Source organism: Rhamphochromis longiceps, linkage group LG15 (genome assembly GCF_057381845.1).
Source record: "Rhamphochromis longiceps isolate RC_006_pf linkage group LG15, R_longiceps_female_GT1.1, whole genome shotgun sequence".
Lineage (NCBI taxonomy): Eukaryota > Metazoa > Chordata > Actinopteri > Cichliformes > Cichlidae > Rhamphochromis > Rhamphochromis longiceps.
Window position 1 is genome coordinate 39,929,060 of NC_140571.1, and position 25,761 is coordinate 39,954,820.

General features: G+C 42.7%; 1 protein-coding gene across 6 annotated transcripts in view; it reads right to left on the reverse strand.

Moving 5' to 3' along the window:
- Positions 1 to 25,761, reverse strand: part of ephb3b (eph receptor B3b) — a 58,249-nt gene that overhangs the window by 26,818 nt on the left and 5,670 nt on the right. For all 6 annotated transcript variants that reach the window (XM_085382962.1, XM_085382957.1, XM_085382961.1 and 3 more), the window contains exon 2: positions 3,006 to 3,070. In XM_085382962.1, coding sequence (XP_085239088.1) covers positions 3,006 to 3,070 — 65 coding nt within the window. The remainder of the gene's footprint in view (positions 1 to 3,005; positions 3,071 to 25,761) is intronic.

The following is a 25,761-nucleotide window of genomic DNA, read 5'->3' on the forward strand; positions in this document are numbered from 1 at the left end:
AAAATTAAATCTCTACAGTTATGTTCTTGGGGCTGGATTGTACCTCAAAGCATTTGCCTTCCTCAACACTCGGGTAAATATATACCGCTTTTCCTCTTCAGAGCCAGTCGTTTCCTTCTGAGCTTGAAGCATCTTAATTAAGGCTGTGATATGGATGTGGTGGAGACAAGGCTATTCATCCAAGACCGTGGAGGCCATAAGGGACACAGGGGGAAGAATGGGTGTAGTTTGGCTGTGGCATTAAAATGATGGCCTCACAAGAGCGGGAGAGAAGGAGGAAGCGACCAGAGGGAATCGATAATCACCAGCCAGGTCAATGGAATGGCTAAAAGCATGAAGTGTCAATGGGTATTTAGTTTAGTGTAATAAATCACCCTGCGCAAAAGAGCAATGCGGCCAAGTGTTTTGTGGCTGTGCGTTTGTATAAATTTGCTCATGCGAGCTTGTCTGGCCAAGTTTGTGCTCACTCTGTGTGTTTGTTTGAGAGTATATATATATGTATAGGTGTGGGTCTGTTTGTGTATGCGTGCAGTTAGAAAGGGGTCAACCAACCCCCCGTCAGACATGCACCAGTGGGCAAACAATCTGAGAGCCTGCTTACCAAGCCTGAATGAATTAAGCATGTTGTGCAAAAAAGGGTCAAGTTTCTTGGCGTCGATTTTCAACAAGATGAATTGTTATGCAAGATTGGCGAGCCTCTCTGTTTTCTCTTTGTCCTTTCCAATCAAAGCTTTAACTTTCACCTCCAGACGGCAACGCACGGGCCTTACACATTGCACATTTTGGTGCAACAATAATTCTCAAAATCATCATTTAAAGCTGTTTTTTTTGCCAGTTTTATCATGTTTTTTCATCCTTCGACCTTGGATGAATTAAAAGAGAACATTTACTCTAAGAAACCTTCATGGCAACATGGATAAACTATTATTATTAGCTTTAGGCATTGCCTGAAATGCTGAAAGTTCCAACAAGCTCAATGCAACCAATTAGTGTGTTTTTATTTTGTTGTTTGTTTAGCCGGTTCAATAATCCCACTAAGGCTAATTTAATACTGTTCCAGCTTGTTTATGACACGTTTTGTGCAAGGAAGGTGGTCTTGTGAAGGAGACAGTCATATACCGACAATACTTATTATCTCTGTAGGCTCGCTAACTTCATATATTGTTGTCAACGTATGCTTAGGGAAAGCCCTGTGGGTATCATTCCGGGTCTGAGGAGAGCTACTCAGCGGAATTCCCCCTTCTTCGCCCATCTGGTTTGGAACATAAACGGCATGATTTATAGACAAATATTCACACGTCACACATGGAGGCATAATGAATGCTGGAAATCCAAACGCATCAACCAAACTGGTGCTGAGCTGCATGCATCCATGCCTCATACAGAGATGCTACAGTCTATAAAGACAGATGCAGACAGACTGAGAAATGCACATACCATAGCAAACAGAGACGTGAAAGAATATACTAAAAGAATGTGTGTAAAACACAACAACCTAGTGTTGGAGCATGTAAAGACACTTCCTTACGATTATCAGCGCTTACAAACACAGCTTCTGTGTAGCTTTATGTTTGTAGCTTCATTTGCATGTGTTTTGCAATGTTATTTAAAAAGATGGAGACGATATGATTCGTGTTTGGCATGAATGAGAGAATGTGTAGTGTTAGATTTGCTTTTTGAGGAACTGATTTTCTTGTCTCATACACTCTTTCCTTCTTGACGCACGGACATTGCTCTGGATTTTCCTGAAACCCTGTCTCTCTCTCTCTCTCTCTTTCTCTCTCGTCCCTTTCCCCGCAGGCTGCTTTGTTTGTCCTCTTATCCACGGCATCGGTTTCTCTTAAACACTCGTCACACACAACAAAAACAGGTTGGGTCGTTCCCACCGCAAGACTGCGAGAGCAAACAAACACGTATACAATAAAAGTCTGCGTGAAGAAAGGAACAAGGCAACACGGACGATTGATTTTGCGAGAGCGAGGGACTGAGAGTGAAAGTGAGGGAGGGAGGGAAAAAATAAAAGGAGGGAAAACGCGCACACAAACACACAAAGGGTGGAAAAATAACTCAGGGACAACAAATGCTGTCTGTGGCACATTCTGCTGCAAACACACACCCACCCAAAAAAAAAAGGGCCAAGGGGACAAATTCATCTCCACCCTTTTGGCAGGTAATGTGGGAAATCTGGATTGCAAAAGGGCAGCTACTGTATGTACATCTACTGAGAAGGAGCATCTGTTGTAGGATTGTTGGAACAGAAACAGAGAGGCATGTTTTTTAGGTTCCTAAACCATGTCTGCCTGGACCTCGTGGGAGCATCACCGCTGCATTGTAGCGTAACAGGATGAAGAGGTGTGTGTGTGTTTGGAGGGAAGGGGGAACAGAAATGGGACATGCCAGGCTGTGAGAGGGTTTGTCCTCCTGATTGTTTACAGCTGAGGTGGCTAGTGTGTGTCTGGCACAGTGAATGTTTAATGGCTAGGCGAAAAGGAGCATAAGGAGGGTGGGTGACTTTGAACAGCTGGGGAAGAATCCTCTGACAAGTGTGTTGTGGTAAGAGCAAAAATATACTAAAAAAAAAGGGGGCCCATCGTTCAAAACACAAGGGCCAAGTCAGAGGACCACACAAAGGCAAGGGAGGAGTGCTGGCAGTCTTTGAAGTATATCCGAGGAGGGGTCGAGGCTCTTTTTGCCTCATTGTGGAGACCACATGGGAAAGCCATGTGAGGCTGTCATGGACACTTTGTGTAAGGTAGATTTGGGTGCTGAGACATTTATCAGCGTTTAAAAGGGAACTTCATGACAACACCAATGCTTTTTTTTTTTTTTGCATTTTTCAAGAGGAGGCAAGAGGGAGTCAATCAGGTCAGTCAGGTGAATTAGATGTCAGTGCATCATTTGTTTTGCTGCCTAAAATATTTTAATTGCATCAAATGGTAAAACATAGCCTGGAGTATTGCTCATTATTAACACAACACAATGCACACTATGCCCAGTAAACTCACCCCAGTCTCAGGATGTGCAGTCCAAGCCAGTTCTGTCGTGGCCCACTTTGTGTCCATCAACGTCTCTGAAAAATGGAAGCAGAAAGAAAACAACACAATCAAACAAGGAAGAAAAAAAGAGATCAGTAGAACTTTCAGTTGTTTTACAACAATCTCATAAAACTTGCAAAATGATCCAAGGAACAGATACGAGGCTCTGACCAAAGCTGCTTTCAGAAAACTGTGTGAATAAAGGACACACAAGCTCACAACTAACTGAATTGATTTAGACAAAGGAGTACTTTATGTGCAAGTGAGTATGTGTGGGTGTGTGTGAGTGAATGTATTATAGATGAAACACGAGACAGACAAAGGTCCCGATAGGTGATCAGTGAGGTATTGTGTGATATTTTACTGTTGCTCCTCATTAAGCTAATTAGTCCCAATTAGGTGTTTCCCTTAAACAAAGCTCTCACTGCGAAACAGTTCCGCTTCCCACAGAACACGTGACACACAGACACACACTTGATAAGATATAGACACAGTTGTAAAACTCAAGATATACAACCCAACAGAATACTTGAATGGAGAGCAGGGGCAATAAATTTCGGTGTCACAAAAGAGGAGCTCTCGAGTGGACGGTAAACTTCAATAGGATTCGTTTTGCGTCAATACTTGAAGGCACTTCAGTTTAGAACATTCTTACACGTATCTATATGCCACACACGGGGGATTTCACACACAAAAACATCAACAAATGGCTCGCGCAAGTTGAAGTGGACAGAGATCTCCCCTGCAAAACCGTTTTTGCTCTCCACTTTCCACTTTCTTGTTTCTACTGGCAGAGATGGGAGCTTTGCGAGAGCGGGGAAGGAAGACTATAAATGTCGAGTCTTTTACTACCTGGCGCTCAAGGCATGATGTGCAGCCACCGTTATTATCTCAACCGCTGTGCTGTTCTACAAGATAGTGAAAGATGATGAAACGGTGCAGCCAGTGAGTGCTTGGTCATCAAATGAAGTTTGAGATTTTCCAAGTCTTTGCAGACTTCTTTTTTTTGGCTTGCTAACTAATTGTAAATAGGTCCTAGGTATAAGTACAATACTATAACTCAAGGATTTTTACCACACATCAAGCAACTGCTACATTCAGGCAAACAAAAAGAACTTCAAGCCCCTTGTGAATTATATCTAACTTTGTCCAAGTGTTATGCTCTTACAACGGGGAAGTCCCACTCATTTTCACCCCTGCAGACTTTGACTGAAAAAGGTCTAAAACTGTCACCATGAGCCAAATCAAAGCCTTTATCATAAGTGATTCCTTTTGCTTAGCGGGTTTGCAATATTCTCAATGTGTTTCCAGTGTTAAAGCAGGGAACTCATGAACGTGGTGTTTGCTAAGAGCTCCCTTTGTAACCAGATGTAGCCACATGTGAGCAACTGAGGGCCTGCTTGTGTTTTCTCAGAGAATGGGCCAGCACTCACTAGCTGCAGGACTTCCTGTGACTCATACTGTGACAGTGTGTGATTTGGGACCTGTTACTGACAGCCGTGCAGGTAGGTAAGCCGGTGAGGTGAAAATTATATATGTTTGCCGCCTGGTACTTATTATTACAAGTCGGCCTTGTGTTTGATGCGCTCGCTTGTCATTAGAGCTGGCCTCGCTGAAAATGACAGCACGGCAAAACGCAAAGATGAACGGGGAGGGAAGGAATGGGATGCGGGGATGAAGCAGAAGGGACGTGACGTGAAAGAGAGATAGATATGCAAAGTGCAAACAGACACACCTGTCCAGCCTGACTCAGTGGTTGGGACAGCAGATGATTCGAGACCGCACACTCATCGCTGAAACCCTCCTTTCTCGCTGCATCTGCATTGTTTGATCTGGCCGGGGTTGTGTTTTGTGTGCGTGCATAACTGTGTGCTTGCAAGTCTGTGTCAGAGGACAATTGTATGTGTGTGTATTTGGTGCAAAGTCCTGCATTGTGCCCAAAGTGGAGCACCAATCCTGAGTCAATGGGCCAGAGCAAAAGTGGTGAATGACCCTGACCTAACCCGGCCGCTCCCTCTCTGTCAGTGTATGTGTGCCAGGATGTGTGTGTGTGTGTATGGGTGCCTGCCATGCTCTGTCCACTATATTGCTGTGATTTTAAATAACACACCTGGCATTACAAGCACATTGTAAGAATAAAGCCTGGACTGAAAGTCCAAGCATCTTAAAATTATCTAATACACGGACAAAAAAAATCTAATAAACTGTGCAAAGCAGACTCGTACAGATAATAAAGGACAAGAAGGAGGCAGAAGGAACTAGATTATAGAGCGAAAGGTATTCTGTAAAGGAAACAAGCCCTGAAAGCTTAGAAGACTATAATGGCAGCACGACTTAAGGGCCCGAGTGAGACAAAAGAAAAATAAATGGAAAGAAAACCAGAAGGACAAGTCGGTTAAGAAAAAAAACAAATCTCAATTAGACTCTGAGATGATTTCTAAACACACTGAGTGCACTGGTTTGCCTTCTATGCATTTCATTTTACTCTTTCAAATCTTGTAAATAGAGATAGGGGAAAATTGAAGGGAGCAAACAAAGGAAATCAGGCAAACGAACATGCAAATTGGCTGCTGTAAATCACACACGTGGTGAGAGCGAGGCATCGATGGGTCACAAACAGAGAGGCACAAGGCTTCACTTTTCTCACACTTTCTCCTTTTTTCAATCTCTTTCTCAACCAACTCTCCCAGTTTGTTATGTTTCTTCTACTTGTCCCACTTTTCTCTCCTACTTCAACTAAAAAAAATTGTTTTTTTAAAATCTCCTTCTCTTTTCTCTGCCTTCGACGCCAATATCTGCAGCTGTGCTCCTGTGTTCTTGCTGCACAGTGATGTGACATGCGCTGTTCAGGGGGGTGTTTTTCAACCCCCTGTTGCTCACAAAGACTTTTCAATTAGCGAGTCACTGTTTGAGTAACCTAAGGATTGCTTTAGTAAAGTGTTATTTATGGTAGAGGTCAAATGCACCGGGGATTATCATAAAAACCATGGGGGGAAAAAAACGGCTGTGACATTTGTTTTCTCTGTGTCCTCTGACTGTGTGAGAAAAATTGTAGGAATACAAACAGGCTTGGAGAGATCGCACTCTGGCAAATAAATGCTCACACACACACACACACACACGCACACACACATGCATACAGACACGCATGCAAAGCCAAACCCCTACACTCTAATCCTGTAATGACAGGGCAGGCCTAATAACAGGGGAGGGCACTGAAGCGTTCGTCCTTATGGCCGCATCCAACGTACGAGCACGCACACGCGCACACGCATACACAGAGTTACAAGCCTCTTAAAATATTTCTTTGTTCAAACAAGCAGACTTCTTAAAAGAAAGAAAAAAGAGAAGGAGAAGAGCAGGAAAAGAGAAGAAAGGCTATTATTGAGAGGGAGGAATGCGCAGTCGTTTTCAGGGTGAAGGCTGCAGGTCACAGGGAGCACACAGGTGAGTGATTTAGCTCAGGTCTTGCTTTGAGCTTCTGAGTGTGGATGTCTTTGGTATGTGTGATTCTTCAAAATTCAGACAGCAGTCACCAAACTAATATTTTTAATGAAATGTTCTTTTCCCACCTTGACAATCAAGCCGACTAAGTTCTCTGCTATTAGTGCAAAACAAAACGGCTTCACCTTAGAAATTACCACTAACTTGTGTGTTAATGAAACGTGACAAAAGCAAGATTTTACGTCCAGGAAAACCCATAATAACATAAAAATAAACTCAACTCCAAACCCTAATGACTCCCTTCCCATAATCCTTTGCTCGGGGCTTCTTCAGTAGTTAATTATCTTCTCCCCACCTCTCCTCTGAGTTGCTTTTGTTGTTGTTTTTTTGTATCTTTTTTTTTTGCAGTCGAAGAGACCAAGCACATGGCAACCTGGCATGGGGTAGCCACTCCATTAAAATACTATGCCGTCTGGTTGCCAAACACTTGAGCCTCTGTTTAGCCACTGAAACAGTGGAAAGTGTCAACACTGAGAGCGAGGACCCCACACTCAACTTATTAGCGCTATTAGCCTGATTGCTTTGTGCGCTATCTTTGTTGGCTCCACTTTTGTCATCCAGTGCGAGGCTGAGGCAGAGAAAGAGGAAGCGGGGCAGGAAAAAAAGGAAAGCGGGAGGAGAGATGCTATTCAAATTCAAATCGTCCGAGCAGTCTTTTTTGCCTTTGTGCGAGGCCAGAGGGCGATGATTAGGAGAAGTCCCCTCCATTTTATAGCTAGACCTCCCCTTCAGCATCCCCACACCCCCACTCCCCCTGTGCGCACGCACACACACACACACACACACACACACACACACACACACACACACACACACACACAGTCACGGTAATTGGTTGCTGCAACATGGACAAGCCAAGGAGTTGATTCCTCTGTGGAATTCCTGAAGGGACTCGCCTCCCATGACAACAACCCCCCCACCTCCCATTAGCACAAATACACACACAGACACACACACATACTTCATCCTACTACTGCAGTCAGTCATCACACAATGGCTGTCACAAAAGAGGTGTGTCCTGCCTGTATGCTAACAGGGAATGCTGCTGGAGCTTCATGAGTAAGTTGTCTTTACCTCTCTGTCGTTTTCTCTTATTTATTTATTAAATATAGTTTTTTCATCACTGGAAACGTCAAATTAAATTAAATCTTTGCTCTATGAATACGTGGCTGCGACCTTGCCCTCGGTTACCTTCCCTTCATCAAGGGATATCTCAAGGCTGAATACCTTTTTTGTGCATTGGGGGGGGGGGGTTGAACGTCTGTCTGCTTATCCCACCTTGTCTCCGGAGGCAATGTCTGTCAAGCATCTCTTACCTGTCGACACTTTTGTGATAAATAAACAAAAAACAAACAGCTTTTTTTTTCTTTTTGCTGTGAGATGCTTTTAGAGAGCAGAGCTGAGCAAAGTGGTTGAAATGGAAAAAGAAAGGGCTTTGATCGCAGCAAGGAGGATGCAAGCTAGCGAAGCTGAGCCAATACATAGGCCTATATGTGTGTGTGTGTGTGTGTGTGTGTGTGTGTGTGTGTGTGTGTGTGTGTGTGTGTGCGTGTGCGTGTGTGTGTGCCTGCTTCAAACTGAGGAGGGGTATAGCCTCATTCAGAAGTCTCATCTAGTTCCTGTCCTGTCAGTGGAACCGGCTTCTTTGTCTTAACCCACCCCCACCCCTCCTTCGCTGTCTTTCTCTCTCTCACTCACTCATTCCTTCTGTCCTTCTCTCATCTGTCTCCTTCCCTCTCTTCACCCCTCCCTCCCCCCTTTTACTTCTAATTACTAACCGCAGAGGATCTGACAAACAGGTAGCCCTCAGGGCAGCTGTCTACAAAACCAGGTGTGCCTTTACGGGTGGGAACACATGTTTGTCAGTACGTGTGCGTGTTTGAGTGAATAAGTGCATGTGTGTACGTCGGGCCTTAGTTTGACTCACAGAATTTCTGTTTAGCTTACTGCATAGTTGTGTGGCATTCTGACTGAGTTAATTACTACACAACCCAGTTAACTGTTAATATAACTGGTTTTCTGGGAATGCTTGAAATCCCCCTCTCCTCACCTTAACCAACCCGAGCCTGAGACCCAGCACTCGCAGGAGCCGACACTGTGCCGTGGTTTTATTGGACGGCTCTGTGTTTTGCCTGCTTTTGAATAAGTCGCAGCACCTTCATCAGCAGTACTGACAACATAATACGTACCCACTCAAACACGCACATTCACAGTTGGGGGTGAGTCATTAGCGCTTGTTTTATTGGCTGACACAAGCACTTCGGATTGCCTTCAAAATCCAATGCTGCTAAGATTTAATGGAGGTCCTTCATAGTGAGTGTATCAGCATTTCATTAGGAGAGCGACCTCGGCTTTGTTACGGCGCCTCGACCTGATCAATTATTCTTTTTATTGTTCTGAAAATATGAGTAGTCACAATAAGATCACATATCACATTACTTGGCTTTGTAGCTTATGCTTACAACTTCCATTTCCCATACTGCTTTTGTTTCATAACATCCGCTTATTGCTTTCTTCCTCTCGCTCTGCCTTACCACTGAATATAAACACTGCCTAGTCATATTCATATACTACTGTATGGAGCAGTATATGAGCAGATACAAGCTTCCACAACACTGCAGAGGCAATAGCGCAGTTTTCAGGGTGTTTTTTATAGTGTTTACACAGTGATGCATCCTGTGTGACACAAAACTTACTCGAATTCATCCCCTACTGAAATATTCCCGCGGAGGAGTCATTCCAGCCACTGTGGATTTACCACACGGAGATGTCTGGCCTTGTCTTTTGAAATCTGAATATAGCTCTCTGTGATTTTTCTTACTCATTATTGAAAAAAAAGCATTACATCATGTACCATGCTCAGATCAGCTGAAACAGAACAGCACTTTTTACATTTACAGTTAAACTATCACGTACTTTGACAAAAATGTCAAGAGGCAAATAGATAATTAAGGCTTCAGTAATGTTTTGTTGTAATCATCATTTTTAAGGTTTGGTGTAATATTTATCATTTACAACCTGCTCTGGAAAGGGCGTGTGCTTCGTTTGCAAATGATTACTTTAAGGGCATCAGGTCTGGCTTTGTTTAAAAACCAGCAGGAAATGGGCGCAAAACCAGATTTCTGTAGAAATGATTGGTGTTTACATCACCCAACATGGAAACTATTGCCTCAAACTTTGCCATAGATGAAGTATTTTTTTTGCTTACAGCCCTTCCTGGAAATTAATCGCCCCACTCTCCTTCTAGATTTTACAACATTTTAAATTTAACTCTAAGACTTTAAAAAAAATGCTGACAATTAACAGTGTTTAAGCAGAGCCCTCTAGTCCTGAATTAGATGGCTGAATTAATGCGAGCACTGGGTGAACTGCGCAGCGTGTGCCTCTGCGTGAGACGCTTAGATGCCATCATCAGATTTCCTGGCAAATGACTCAGCCGGCTGCAACTTAAAAATACAAGTTAGCGAGTAGCAGGTTTGCTTTTACCTCAAAGGCGTGCATATGGAAATGTGGCTCTCCTTATCAAACTCTGTGTGCATTTGGATGTGCGCTTTTCGTTGTTTTTATGCGAGTGAGGCCGCTGGAGCGGAGTAATTTGTCTTTTTGCATCTGCGTGGTTGTGTATGATGGAGTGTGTGTGCGTCGCTACAGCTGTTGATTTCATTTAGTGTTTACCCCACACTCCCTCTGAGGGGGCAGCAATACCTGGTATACGATTCATATTCAAAACGCTATATAGCACAACTGCAACCCGAATTAGATTGATTTACTAGACTGTAAAACAAATACACTGCATACTCATGTGCATGAACACGAGCAGCAACGCATGTCAAACTTCTATAAAAAGACTTCTTTTGATACAGATACAGATCTTCTAGCATGTGCACCTCAATTATTTTTCACTTATTTTTAAACTTCTACTGTGTAATACACAGATTTTTTTCACCAAGGCTTCCTTTTTGCAAAAGGGTTCAAAGCCTTGCTCAAGGGCACCTCGGCAGCTGTTGTGCAGTTCTGCAAACAGTACAGACTAAAATCATTATTTTACAAATAATTTACCACAATATTTTGAATTGTATAAAGTAAACAGCGGATTATATATATATATATATATATATATATATATATATATATATATATATATATATATATATATATATATATATTGGGGTGCAACGATACACAAAATTCACGGTTCGGTTCGTTATTTTGGTGTCACGGTTCGATATTTTTTTGATGCAAAAAAATGTTCATGCCTTTTTAATTTGTCATTTATTAAAATGATAAATATATATTTTAACTCAAAAACACAGTTTTTAAATGCAATGTTGCTGAAACAACAAAATAATAAAAAAATAAATCTATCTGATTGAGAAATCACTCATCTTTGGAAAAGAGTTTATTACAGAGAAATGGCTCTTTCCAAAATAAAAGCTATACTATACACTTCTTCTGGGGTACATTCTCAGCAGCATATTAAACATATCAGGTCCCCATGAGGAGAATCATGTGCTAACGGCTGTCTAAATGACTCGGGTAAAGTTAGTAGCATGCGTGCTTGTTGTTTTTGTCTGCGTCCACTAGTCTTTGTACTAGGATAATGTCGGCGTAAATGTGCAGTCATATTCGTTGCGTTCCCACTTGTGCTGTCAGCGTTAATCTCGTTAAAATGACATTAACGCCATAACGCGGCAAATCTCCCTTAACGAGTTACCGCGGATCGCCCCGTGCGTGCGGCTGGATGGCATCAACACGTTAACAAGCTAACTGCGCTAACGCACCAGGTCCCACGAATTGAGCATTGTGTGGCACATCCGACATACTGTTTTACTTTTGTCCATGACGCGCTTACCTTCAGGGTCATACTTCACATGAAAACCAAGATAGTTCCAAACGCCAGATATGAATGAGGGTGGGGGAGGTTCAATTTCGGGTAGCGTTGAGGCTTAGCTTCTGTCTTGCTAGCTTGCGCTGCAATCGACAGTGCAGCCTAGGCGGAGTAGTCGAACGCAGATCCACTAAGCGCTCAACACAGACAGTATCGTCAGAAGAAAAGTTGATAAAATAAATAAAAACAATTTGTATGGTTCGATACATATGCATACCGAACCGAAAGCACTGTATCGAACAGTTCAATATCAATACGAGTATCGTTGCACCCCTAATATATATATATATATATATATATATATATACACATAAATAAAACTTCTTTTTTTTGGTTTAGGTATAAAAATCAGACATTCATCTTTTTGCACTACCTGCCTATGAGTGTCTATCTGTGAGCTGAAGCTCTGGTGGATTTTGGGCATTAGTGGTCTAGGCTAATTGTGACAGGCGAGAGTCAGGGCTCTCTGCTACTTCCACTTAGCATAGCATATCTGGGGCTTTCTCAGCCATCAGTTCAGTCTTATATTTGATCTAATCAATCCCTCAGCACCACAACATTTGTTCAAAAACTGTAATTCACCCCAGATCAAAGCAAAAAGTAGTAGTTTTTGCAGCAATACTGAAATGTTGGAACATATATGCCAGATACAAAAGGGAGCAAAGGAGGGATGATCAGTGGAAAATTAAAGAGAAAAAAAGATGTGTATTGAATTCTTAGCACCTCCCAGTCCTCCACACAAAGTACAAAGAAAAGAACTACTGAACACTGTTTTATGTGAGATATGCAAAGGAGAATTAGGTGGAGTGAGGAAGCAGAATCGGAGGGAACACGGTTTGCTGCTTTGGGTGTGGCCGTTTTTGATTACAAAAAAATAACTCAATGCACATTCATTCATACTGGCATTGCTTAAAAGTCTTAATAGAATTCAGCAAAAATCAGACAGAGAGAATGAGGAAAGGAGGGAGGCAGGAGTCAGGGAAAACTGGGGGAGGGAAGGAGGGGGGAGAGAGGGATGGGAATGCAGAGAAAGGAAGAGATATTCAACGTACAGACAAAGCGAGGGGGTGCAAAGAGGAAAAAGATGGGAATGAAAGGCAAAGAGGGGCCAGTAAGGTAACAAAGGGGGTGGGGGGCGGACGGAGAGGAGAGGATGGAGAGCTGCTGCACGCTCTCTTGTATTCCCCACAGCCCCGGCACGTCTTTCTTTGCCACTGTGTCGCTGGCATGCTAACACGCTGTCGCCTTCAGAGACAGTATGTGACTGTGTGCATGTACACAACTGCAGTGTCTTCTGTATGTTTGTGTGTCTGCCTTGAGTGTCTGTGTTTAACATGCAGCCTGATGGGCTCATTGCCCTACTGCTGCCCAGGGAGCCATTGTCTAGTACTTTGCTGCTGTACTTCTCTGTTCTGCTCTCTCCTCCCTGGCCTTCCTCTGCTCCGCTGCCCTTTGCTAACCAAGGCATTCATTCATAACAGCTTGATAGCTGCCCTGGTATCAGTCTGTACAGATGATAGCAGCCCGGTTTCCGAAGCCAAATACCAAACAGCGATAGCAGCAACGTGCCCTTGGGGAATCTATGTGTGGATTTGAGGGGAAGCATTTCATTGGTGCAGAGCAGGGTGTTTGAAATACACCTGTATGAATGAATGTGCATTTGCTTGTATAGGTGGAAGCTGTTGATTATCTGACTGTCACGGGGGTGCTGGAAGCATAAACATACACAAGAGCGTGCACACATGCACACACCTTTTGTTCAATAGGAGATGGGCTATTGTGCTGCCTGTGCAGTCGGATTGTGTGCGAGCAGTTCCCTCACAGCTCTTAATAGCAGTTTTCAGGCAATTTTGTGTGTCAGCAGTGGCTGACTCAACAAACTCAAACACAGGGGAACACAAACCATACACTTACATAATACTAATGCATACACATTATCGGCAACACATACAAACAGAAAATGAGACATGTTATTAAGACTTATACACATGCACACAAATGCACACATACACACACACAAATCCTGTTTGTTCACTGGGGGTGTAGCCTAGAAAGAGCTGGAACCGGGCTTTGAATAAAAGCCGTGGCTTTTTGAATGGCTGAGCACCACAAGAAAAGGGCTTAGCAGCCAGCTTTGCCATTCTGTATCAACAGCCACTGAGTCTCTCTCACAAATACATGGCCTCTCTCTCTCTCACTAACTCTCTGACAGACACACAAGCACACACACACTGTGTCCCTCTATCGTTGTTTCTGTTAATACAGTCATTGCTAATGCAGTCATCTGCCAACGTATCAGGTCACCTTACACTGCACTTTCCTGCGCAGCATGTAGTGATTGTGTTGAATCTAATTAAAGATGGCTACTTCCTGTTACACCCGGAACAGCTGCCTGTGTGTCTGCAGTAAGGGGCAAAGCCCCAAAGCGGTTCGCATTTTCCACATGCCAGTGGCTTCCAATTACTTTAAAACAGTTTAAAAAACACTGCGGCGGTCGAAACCAACCGGCTTTTGAGGTTTGCTTGTTTCTTTTCTGCTTCTCCTCGGAAACTTTCGCAGACAGGATAAACAAAATAACAAAACCAAAATAGAGCCGGGGACTACCCTATTAGCAGGGATTTCCAGCTAGTCTACCCAAAGGCTGTCTTTCGGCTCATCGAGCACCCGCTGATGATTTATGAAGATGTTGCTAGATAATTATCAAGTCAGTTATCACCGCCAGTCATGTTAATTTGCCAGGTATGCCCTCATTTACCTGTGAATAAAAATGAAAATGGAAAAGATGAATAATGGCGAATGGGGAATTTTAAGAGATGAGTAATTATACCCTTTCATCCCTCACCACAACTTTTTTTTTGAAGGATGACGGAACCAGGTGACATGAAGACACTGGCTTGTGGGAGACTCTGTCATCAGTATGCGTACGTTTTGTTAAAGTTTACCAGGTAGCCCAGTCATTAGCCATTCAGGTCGAAGATACCAGAAACAAAAGAGAGGTTAGGGCAGTTAATGCCAGGAATGCAACCTGCCGGGTAAGGTCTCTGGAGACCAGTGACTGGCACAATCTCACACACACACCCTTTCTGTAACAACCACACAAATTCATAAACACAAAGATTGCACAAAAGTATGCGCTTTCTCTTCTCTCTTTTTCTTTGTACCCTCAAACACTAGCTCGGGAGTGGTTCCTTACGACAAAAAAAAACAAAAAATCAGGAAGCTCTAATGTATCACGCAGCACTGGAAATAAAAACAGAAACAATGACCCACATGCACTCACGCAAAGGATATACAACACTGGGCAAGGTAAACTGGGTAGGTCAGCTGCATTGTTTTGTCCCTTTTCTCCCCCTCACAAATCCTTTCTCTTCTTCCAGCTTTGTCTTTTTTTCCCATCACCATTCCCTCGTCTTTACACGTATCGCTGCCACTCTCTTTCTTTCTCATTCTTCCCTCCTGCTCCACCTGGTCTTGCAAAAATACACACAAGTGGCCAAAAACACCTCGAAATCTCTTATGTTACAGTCAGTAGATATTACAATCAAATAAAATGCTGGTAGCACAGAAGGCAGCGACTTCTTTGTAATTTGACCATTTTTTCAAGATAAGGCGGGCAGTCATTTTACGCACTTCTGCGAGACAGGCTTGTTTTGATAGATATCACAAACTAGCCAGTGTGAGAGCAATTCATGCTTCACCTTTGCAAAGCCGGGACGACGGCATTGCTCTCCTGCGTGAGACAACTGCATTCTGGACAATCTTTATCATATCACAACTGTTACTGATCTCTGATGGCAAACAACAGCAGACTTTTTGCTGAAAAGGCTTTACACATTTATTTCAGAATCCAGACTTTATGTCACTTTGGGAAGCTTGTGATAGTGGATATACATGTGTTTGTTTGTTTCTTGGCACCTATAACTTAGCATAAAAGGTAAAGGAGAGGGCGATTGTTATTATTTAAGGACATTCTTACAAATAGCTATCTGTGAGATTAGTCACATTCATATGTTTTGGGGTGGAAAGCTCTCTCTCTGTCTCTGTCTCCGTCTCACTCCCTCCCACCTTGCTGCCACTGAGATTCTTTCTGGCCCCTTATTCTTAATCGCCACTAAGTTAATTAATCTCACACTTGGCCACTGTAATAACTTGACTTGTTAGACCTCTTCCGCGCAAATGGACTTTGCCTCTTTAGCAGCTAAAAGCACCAGTAATGAGCCATCTGAAAAAACACGGCCGTGTTAGTGTTAATATCCGCTCAACCTTTCATAATGTTACAATTACATATTAGCCAAGCGTCCTCCTGTAAATATAGCAACAGAAAAAAAAGTTATATAACTGTAACTAACTAACTATATATCAAAGTCTGATGCCATGGAAATTTGCAGAAGGCTCAGAGTAGGAGAGCTGGTTTGACTCATACATGAAATATAATGACTTTTAATAATTTTATTTCATGTATGAGTCAAAGTATAATCAATAATCAAAGTATACGAAAATCTGTGACTTTAACCTTAAAACTAGTACAGACAAAGAACCTTAACATTTATATTGCAAGTAGTGTAAAATGTTGTTCTACTTCCACCATGATGTATTTGATTCAGATTCATATGTTTACTACTAGCAGCATTGTTTTATGACAAATCATAAAAGCGTATGTCCGATTATCTATAATACTAATAATCAAAAAGGATAGCTTAAGTTGAGTTAATAGGGTAGGAAAAGTTAAAGCCAGACTAAAACTTTTAGTATTTGCACTCCTTGTCCTCAGCCCCGCTCAGCATTATCTGGTCAATCTCATGGTCTGGGATTGTCGAGGTCCCAAACCTTATTACATATTAATGTATTTAACCTATTGAGGAACCACTCAATAGACAGTCAAAGCACAGAATCCTGGCGCTGGGCAATTAAAAGAAATTGAGGGATGGACAGACAGACTGCCATCCAAGGCTGTTGGGGTCCATATGGCGGGGGGCTTTCAGAGGCGCTCTTCAATTACATAAAGACCTGTGTGTATTGGCATGACACACAGAGGAGCCCAGACAGCAACACCAGAGAAAGAAGGAATAAATCATATTGCACTTAGTAACACACACACACACACACACATTTATATGCATATACACTAGTGCAGAAAGAGACAGAATGGCAAATACAGAAGTCCCAAATTGCAGACACACAGAGCAGGTCAACAAAGGCACAACAAGATTTTGGATTCACTGTAACATGACAACAGAACCACTTGCATCAACACTCAAGCACCGTGACACACTACAAGCAAGCCCGACTGATCCCAAGCTTGCTTACGGCTCGTCTCCTCTTTCTTCTGAAAGCAGCTCCAATGCAAAAGAAAAAGACTGACTGTACATCAGGACAAGGAAGGTAAGGACACTAGCTAAAATAGGTATGTTCAAGGCAAGCTGAGCTTAAATGGTCTGGCTGAAGATGTGTAGATGACAAATGAGATATGTCAGGGGATGGAGAGCTTAGGGTTAAATACCTTTTCTAGCTTTTTTTCACCCCAATTTAAGATATTTTTCATTTTGTCATCTGCCTACCTTGCCCCCACCCCCTCTTCTCTTGGGATGTGTAGGAGGGACATGCACTACCCTAGCTAATGTATTATTCACCCTTCATTGATGTGTAACTAAGCCTGGCAGTTTGGAGGGAGCACGGTGTCACCAATTACCCCACACTACCACCACCTACACATACACACAGAAGCTCTAGTCACAAGGCCACCAGGAACCCATTTATTAATGTGCTGACACACAGCACACAGAGCTAGCACACACTGTTTTTCCTGTATCGAAAACATGGGTTTCAGTGTAACGTGCGTGTGCGTCACTGTGGTTTACTCATATTTTGGGAATGTGTCGCTGTTATGCGGCCTAAAATCAAAGTCGTTATAACTGACGTTGTTAACATTGAGGTGAGGACGTCTTTTGAGGTTAGGGTAAAGTTAGGGTAGCGGTATGGGTTCTTGTTAAGGTTATTGTTAATTACCACATAATAAGGAGAGCAACAGATTAAATGAAATTATTACTTTTCCCTGTGCTTCTTTAAACACACAAATTTGTGAATGTAATTGCTTTCAGATGCACACGAACAACAGAAAGCTTGTTTCTCACCTGGGCTGTCCAAGTCAAGCAACAGTTAACTTTTTTCATAACTAACCCAAAAGTTTCCCTCACATTCCCACCTGCATTATTGTTATACTTATAACACAGCCTGTGGCAAAGTTAGCTAGTTAAAAAAATAACAATCCCACTGTTTATGCCTAAGCTCACCCATTAGCGCATGTGTTCGGCTGGGTTCAGTTCTGTTGTGGCCTTTGGCGATAAAATCTGAAGGGAATAAACAAGAACGAGGTAAAAGTTTGTTTTTCTCCACAACTGGAGACATGGGAAATGAGATGCACCAAAAATATCAGCTCGTTTCCATCCAGCTTGTGTGTGTTCCCTCTACCTTCAGCACAAATACACTTGGTGGTCCAAGTGAGCTAGGTGGGGTTGGTAGTGCTCCGACCGCAGGGTGTGGATCAGTCCTGACCTGATTAGTCATCATGCCTGACCCTGAACCAGCCAAAGAGGGAAGAATGCAAATGAATCTCCAGGACTGCTCGCCAGTAAATTTGACTTGGGACCAGTGTTTATGTGATGCAAACCACACCACACAAGGCCACAGTGGATGAGCCTGCTGACCCTGAACAGTGACTGTACCATTAAAACCAAAGGGAAAAATGCTCGGGTGTTCGCCGAGTTAAAAGTAAGTAGTTAAAGTAATTGCACGATGGTGTTTAGAGAAGTGATGTCATGCCGTTGGCTTACTTTGATCAATAAAGCGATATAAAGTCAGCAGCGTGCTGTTTGCAACAACCCAAGACAATAATAATTAATAATGACAATTAATCATGCCAGAGTTAAGCCCCTCTTTCCCTGAGCGTACTGGGAAAGTGTTACTATTTCACCAGCATGAAGCTTCTTGTTTTCTTTCGTCGGGTTCTCTTCTTGTCAAGGCTCAACACATCCAGAGTACTCTATTCTTGGGTTAATGAACAGGTGAGGAATTACTTAGACAGATGGAGAAGGAAATTGATTTTTTTAAGTGTCGCCTCATTATCCCATGTGGGGCACTTTATTCAGCACCACAGAAACACAACACCAGAAAACATGGGTTGTGTAACGTCAAGGTCGTGTGGTTTGGTGTGTGCATAAACAAAATGGGGGTCAGCGGTTTGAAATTGTCTGGAAGCCTGGCCATTAGTGAGAGACTAATTAGGGGAGACCAAGTGGTTTCCAGTACCGGTCGAAGCCAAGATTCATAAATAAGTAAGTGCAGGGGCAGCTTGGGCGCTTAATTAACAAAGCGTGAAAAAAGGGCGTGAATCCCAAGAGGCACAAACTCAATCTGGTTGCAAGGACGGGCTATCAGCAGCAATCCTGTCTATCTTGGTGGCATTGATTGATAGCAAGCCAAATTGAATCCCCAATCATCACCACCCTTTTAGTTCCTGCACCCTGGGGGATTTACAGAGGCCAAATTTGGCACACAGGGTCATGCTTTTGAGTCCCCTTTTCTGACATCGGTGCCATAAACAGCGCAACCCCCCACCCGACAACCTTTCTCCTGTGTTCACTTGACCATACCCATCTGGCCAGAGGTTATCTGACCCCTGTGTGTGTGTTCTTGCTTACACTTTCATGTCTTTGCCAATTGTTTTCACACTCTTAAGCTGTTTGCCTTGGTATTTAAACCCCAGACACCTCCTGCAACTCACACTTAGAAACCCTCTGCCACCTAAAGCAACATATTAAGTTACAGCCAAGTGAGATGCTATTGTCTTTCTTTTTTCCTTTTTTTTGCAGTCGTTCTTTCTGTCCTAATCTTTTATATTGTTAAAGCTGACAGGCGAAGAACGTGTTTTGTGGAAGAAGGAAAAAAAGCAGTGTGTCACGAAAAGCGACAAGCTGTCATGTAAGCGTTAGGCTTTGAACCTTTTTTTTGTTTCTATTTTCTGTATATGGAACACCATTTGGTTTTTGTGACATACAGGACTGTTTCAGTCGGTGGAACGAGCAGAGGTGGTGTACATTCACCACACCTTTCCACTGTATCTTTCTCTCCCTACAGACAATGGGGGAAGTCATCTTGACAATCAAGACCTTATCACACAGTAGGCAACAACAATGGGTCTCCAAGTAGTAAATAGCAACTGTCTCCCAGCTGCTTACTGTCGCTGTTGGGATTTTGATATCACAAGGCCGTGAGATAACAGGCGGAGGAAAATAATACTGTAATTAGGGCCTACTGCAAGTGTGATAAGCTGCAGTCACAGAAGAGGTAACTGAAAAGGGGCAGAGGGAAGAACCACAGAAAAAAAAGCATGAAATAAAGAAAAAAGGGCTAAATAACAGTGTAACTCAGAGATCATGCCTTTAAGCTGAAAGGCCTTAAAACTTATGGTTTTATTCTCTAAATTGCTTAGAAGAAAGAAGACAAGCTGTATGGTAGGATAACAATGAACATGGAACAATCTAGAATATAAGTAAGGCTAAATAAAGTGTACAGGCCATCAATGCCAGTTTCAACCAGATGTTTAGAAACCTTCTGATGGATTAACAACCCGTCTACGGAGTTGTCGCCTTTTGCCCAGTGACAGCTGGGATAGGCATAAGCTCAACTGTGACCCTGAACTGGATAAGGGGAAGAAAATAGATGGATGGATGGATGGATGGATGGATGGATGGATGGATGGATGGATGGATGGATGGATGGATGGATGGATGGATGGATGGATGAATGGATGGATGGATGGATGGGTGGATGGAGCTTCTTCCCTTACATATTATTGACCTAATTTTTTTCATGTGTTTTTGACCCCCATTCTGATAATTTCAGTGAATGCATTTCGAAATTGTCGTACAATGCTTCGGTTGATTACTACTGGTCGTTTGCAACATTCATTAAAAAAATCACGAGCACGCCTGTTAAAGGCTGGTTCCTTCAAGTGGGACTATGTGCATGTGTTCAAGGTGCAGAGTTATTGAAAGGCACTAATGGGAAGCAGTGGATCTTCCCTGGTGTAATCTTCTACCTGAGAGGAAATACCATCGTGTAGTGAAAGCTTTGATGATAGGTTAGTGGCAGAATTCCAAATGATGGGATGATCTTTGTTGTGCTCAAATGGATCTCTCAGATACTACTCCTCCTCTGAAGCTCAGCTCGTCACACTCCTTCCTCCCGGTCTTCTGCTACCTACCTGTCCACTACCATCCTCGGCCATCCTCCCCCTCCCCAAACTCAGTTGAGGCGACCTTGGCTCCCAACAACCTCTGGTCTGCATAGTTGCTTCGCTCAACACCTTTTGAAATGAACTGGCAGCCCAATAAACAGAACTAAGTGGGTTTTGAAAATGAAAACCCTCTGAACCCTCTCTTCTGGTCTGCCTCTCCTTTCTCTGCATGGCCTTGTACACACACACACAAACTGCTTAAACTTTGAGGGGCTTGGAAAAAAAATTATAACCTTTCTGACTTTGACTCAGTGGGGGAGTGGAGCGTGGCGAGAGTTGGACTCATCAAACACATTGCTCCCCTAGCCAAGTTAGAGGCTCAAACTCCAGAGGAGTGTGGGCTAGTTTATGCATCATTGCTACCTTCTATCTGCTATTCCATTTCAGCATCAACAGAATCCACTGTGCTAAACTGTGATTCCCGCTAACGGTAAGATGAACGCTGAATATCGTGTATAATTTTTAGCTTAATTCTTTTTAATCCCTTCTCTTTAATTTAGTTCACATACATAAAGTACATACACAGCTGAACGCTCTCAAACTACATTTCTAGGAAACGAAAGAGAAAAAGAAATGAGGAGTCTTTCAACTGTCTGGATGTTTCAAGCAGACCCTTTTTTTTACTCCCCTCAATCTCTGAGGTCCCCCGCTGCTCTGTTAGGACAGGAAGAAAGAGGCTGATCGATTGGGTCTGACAGAAATGAAATGAATGGTGCCACTCGATTGATTCATTAGCACAGGAGTGAATGAATGTAGATGTGGGCTCTGACCCTAAGAAGCAGGCGTAAGGATCAAGATTTTGTGGGATTTATGTGCACATGTGTGTCCAGCCGCGTGATTAAGAAACTGTCACCGCTCGTGTTTTCAATGTGTGTGTGTGTGTGTGTGTGTGAGAGAGAGAGAGAAAGGTCACAAGGGATTTCCATAAGGTGTAAGAGGGGAAGGGGAAGCTGTTTATGGCCTGACTTGGCACAGAGGGAGGGGGTCAGCCTATATTGTGTGGTGCTTTCATCTGGCTCATTGCAATTAGTGTTTCACAGCACTTGTCAAATCCCTTTTAAAGTCACAGTCGGCAAGCACCATGACAAACAGGCACGGTGGTACAAAGACACAGAAAAGTGTTTAAAATTGTCCCAAATTAGCAAACTTAGAAATAAACTTTCTTCTAACAGTGAAACACCAGCTTTGTGAGATGAGTGAAGCTGATATCAAAGCCACAGGGTGGCCTCTGTTTCCTTCTTATGCCACATCCACAGCAACAAGCATCGTTTATAGCTCTATGTCATCTACACTTCTACCAAGTGCAGAGGTGTTAGGACAATCTCAGTAACAACATGGCAGCAGCGACACCTCCACATTTGCAAGATTGCCCTGAAATGTTTATTTTTATAACAGTCACTGAGGCTTGTTTGTTCGTTTGATTCTTTTATTTATTTATTTATTTTACATTTGCTTCAGCATCCTCTATATGTTGTACTCATTGTATGGCATATTTCAACTTTCATCTCCATTTGATTTTGCAGTGATATCAGTTTGCAGGACTTACTCACAGATAATACGTGGATGCAATGAAATCAGTTCCTGTGTGCAATACAAGATTAAACCAATTAAGCTCGTCTTACTGTGAGAAAAAAAGAAACCGGAATAAACAAGTTTCTTTAACAGTGAAACACCAACTTTGTGAGATGACTGAAGCTGATATCAAAACCACAGGGTGGCCTCTGGTTCAGCAACAAACATCACTTTATAGCCATATGTGATCTACACTTCTACCAAATGGGCAGGTGTTAGGGCAATCTGAGTAACAACACGCCAAAAGTGACGCCTCTACATTTGTAAGATTGCCCTCATGAAACGTTTACTTTTATAACAGTCGTTGTGGCTTTTTTTTTTTACCTTTTCTTCAGCGTCCTCTAAATATTGCACTCACTTGGAACATAAAAGTCACGGTGTCACTGAAACTCTGTTTCACTGTGAGCCGAGGTTAAGTAAATGCTCCCCACAGCCGGCAGTGTCTGAAGGGAAGCTGCAGTGTGGAACTGTGGAGATTACGGTATGTAAAAATATGGACATCGGGTCACATGTTATTGCTGCTTCTGTCACCCAAATGTGTTGGTTTCACCCACCCTGTGCGAGCCGTGCTGGAGAGCGTGTTTAAGATGTTCAGGGTGAATTGGATGAGCTGTTGATAAGAGAGCAGGGGTCTAGTTAAACCCGCCGCCATTCTCCAGAAGACGAGAGAAAAAAAGGGGAGAAATATTTAATAGAGGTGGGGAGTCTTCCTGGGTCTTCTGAAGTGTAGATGAAGTGTGGGCGGTTAGTGTTTTTGACACCCAGGATGAGAAGTGGGGCACAATAAGTTGTAATAGAGTTCTACTGCAACACTGTACTCAGTGTGAGCAGGAGCACTCCTGCGCAGACCTCTTACCAAGTAAAATATACACTCCTGTTCTCACACATGCATTATGGTTAATTACAGTGGACATTTGAGCCCATCACATCAGTTCTGACTACAGCTGTTCCTTTTTGAAGCAGTGCCTATCATCACACATAGGCTTGCTCAGGATGGCTATTTGAAAATTAGCAAAAGCTGTTTCCCTGCTCTTGAAAAGGAATAAGGGCCTGGAGCTAGGCTGTCTGCCACAAAATGTCTTACCATTAACCACCCAGCTATGGTTAAACTCAACAAAGAAATCTCCCTCCCCGCTTCCTGCATCTCTGTTTCCTTCTTACATTTAACAAGGCCAGCAAAGGCTGAAACCAGGTAATGTGGCCTTTATTCCCCCTGAAGGCACGCTGTTTTACAGCTGTGTCCACTCTCCCGACAGATGTAACTAGCCATTTTCAAAGACAAATATCAAAGATCTCTTTTCTGCTCCATTGGCAAAAATTTGTTACAAGAGCCTGTAGCTCGTAAAGAAATGGTAGGAGGATGCCCTGAGGTGGATCAAACTGCTGCGAGGAGAAGTCCGCTCCTTTAAACTCCACCTTTCAAACCTCCCGCTGACCCGGTCTTTTTCGACTCTCTGAGAGGCAAGAGGCACGTTAGCTTTTCATGTTTACTATTTGTCGTCTCTCATAAGCAGACTGAGTCTTAAATGCAAACACCACTAATCTACAGATTAGCCATATGGGACAAAATGGAGTCATGCACACATCAGTCACCCACTGTGCCCTAAATCTGCTCTGCTTGTGAGTTTTTACATGTGAGCCTTAGAAAAGTTGCCAAAGTTTCTTTACAAATATGCACATCCTCTTTTATGATATACTTTGTTTTCCCCACTGGAATAGGACAAGCTCTGGGCTTTGATTGTTCAGCTACTGAACTAGCCTAAGACTAGCCTTAGGCAGAGAGCCCCACATCAAAATCATACAAAAAGACCCCCTCATGACCTCTCGATAGGGATCACACAATGTGGGCTGAGCGTGGGTGGAAAGCACAGCAGATACTAACTCACCTATAATATGAACATTCTGACACATGGTCATTTGAGTAGCAGACAGAGCCTATAAAATGTCATCTCAGAAAGCCATTATTATTATTAAGTTAACGTTTTTCTAACAGTATTCAAGTCATTATCATAAGTCAGTTAAACACAGCGGGGGGAATATCCCACTCATGTGCTTCCTCATCTGATTTATAGGGTTTTCTCTGTACTGCTGCAGAGTCAAAGCACCTTGAGAAAACTGTTGTTGTGATTTGGCGCTTTAGTTTTATATATTTAAAACTGAACCAATGAATCAACCATCAGCAGGACAAAAGTCATCAGGTTATATAAAAGTTTGAAATAATATAAATATAGTAGAGATCTTATTTTTAATGTTTGACAGTTGTTTTTAAAAACTAGGTTCTCATTCAAAAAAATATCAGCATTGCTGGACGTTGAGCTTGAGTGCCTCCATCTCTCAATGCAGTCAAAACATTTCTTAAAAAACAAAAAAGTTAGTTGAGACTGCACACATGGACAAACTGTACCTCCAGCAGTGCACACACAGACCCTCCCCAACCCCTGTAATCTCCCAAATACACTCCTCTCGCTTAGATCAACAGCCCATCTTGCCCCTCGCCCATAAGTGAAAAATCTCTCCTTGCTCTCCTTTTCGTTCCCTGTGTCTGTGTGTGTCTCTTTTCCTTTCTCTCGTGTTCTGCTTGGCTAAATATAGACAGCAGCAGTGTGTCTGTGTGGTGGGCTGGCCCAGACACATTCACCCTCCCCTGCTTGCTCTCCACACTGAGTGTCAAAGACCTGCCATCCCACAAGGCCACTCTGTTGGAGACCAGGAAAGACTGCGCACACAGTGCCATATGCAAGGAAATCCATACACAAAAACTGTGCGCACACATTTTGTTTGGCATAAAAAAAAAGATCTGGAACAACCTCTTGTAAAACTACCATCAATTCTGAATACTTACAAGTGCTTGTTTACATTAACGTAACAACAAGTCCTCACGGCAGTAATGTGAGAAGGATAAACCCAGTTAAACATCATACACGCCGTTTATTCGTGTGATTATATTCGTCATGGTTTCTGTGCGGTAAAATATTTTACGTGCTTTACTTCACTTAATAGTGCATGTGTCTATATAACATTCTTGTAATCACAAGAATGTTATATAAACTCGACTAATGGCACTGTCATTCATTAACAGTGCCGTGTACATGTCCAATATAAATATTTGGTGAATCTGAGGTGGATATAAACATAGTCGCTGATATGATAAACACTGCTTAGTGGGATTATTGTAACTATATTTTAAGGCAAAGTAGTCACAACCTAGAGAAACTATTATATTTCTGTAATTGTTTTACTTATATGTCTGAAATGGTAAAGTTTTGTTGAAGCTGAAGCTAAGCTGCTGCCTGCCTCCATGTTCTAAAGCCCTAAGCAAACAAAGGAAAATTTACTTGGTCACACTCTGATGTGTCACATTGAGGTTCATATTCATTAATTGTTCTTCACTGTAGTTCCTCAGAAAAAAATATCCTGTTTTGACTATATCCCTATTTGCATCCTTGCTGCCTTATTTTGACTAGTAA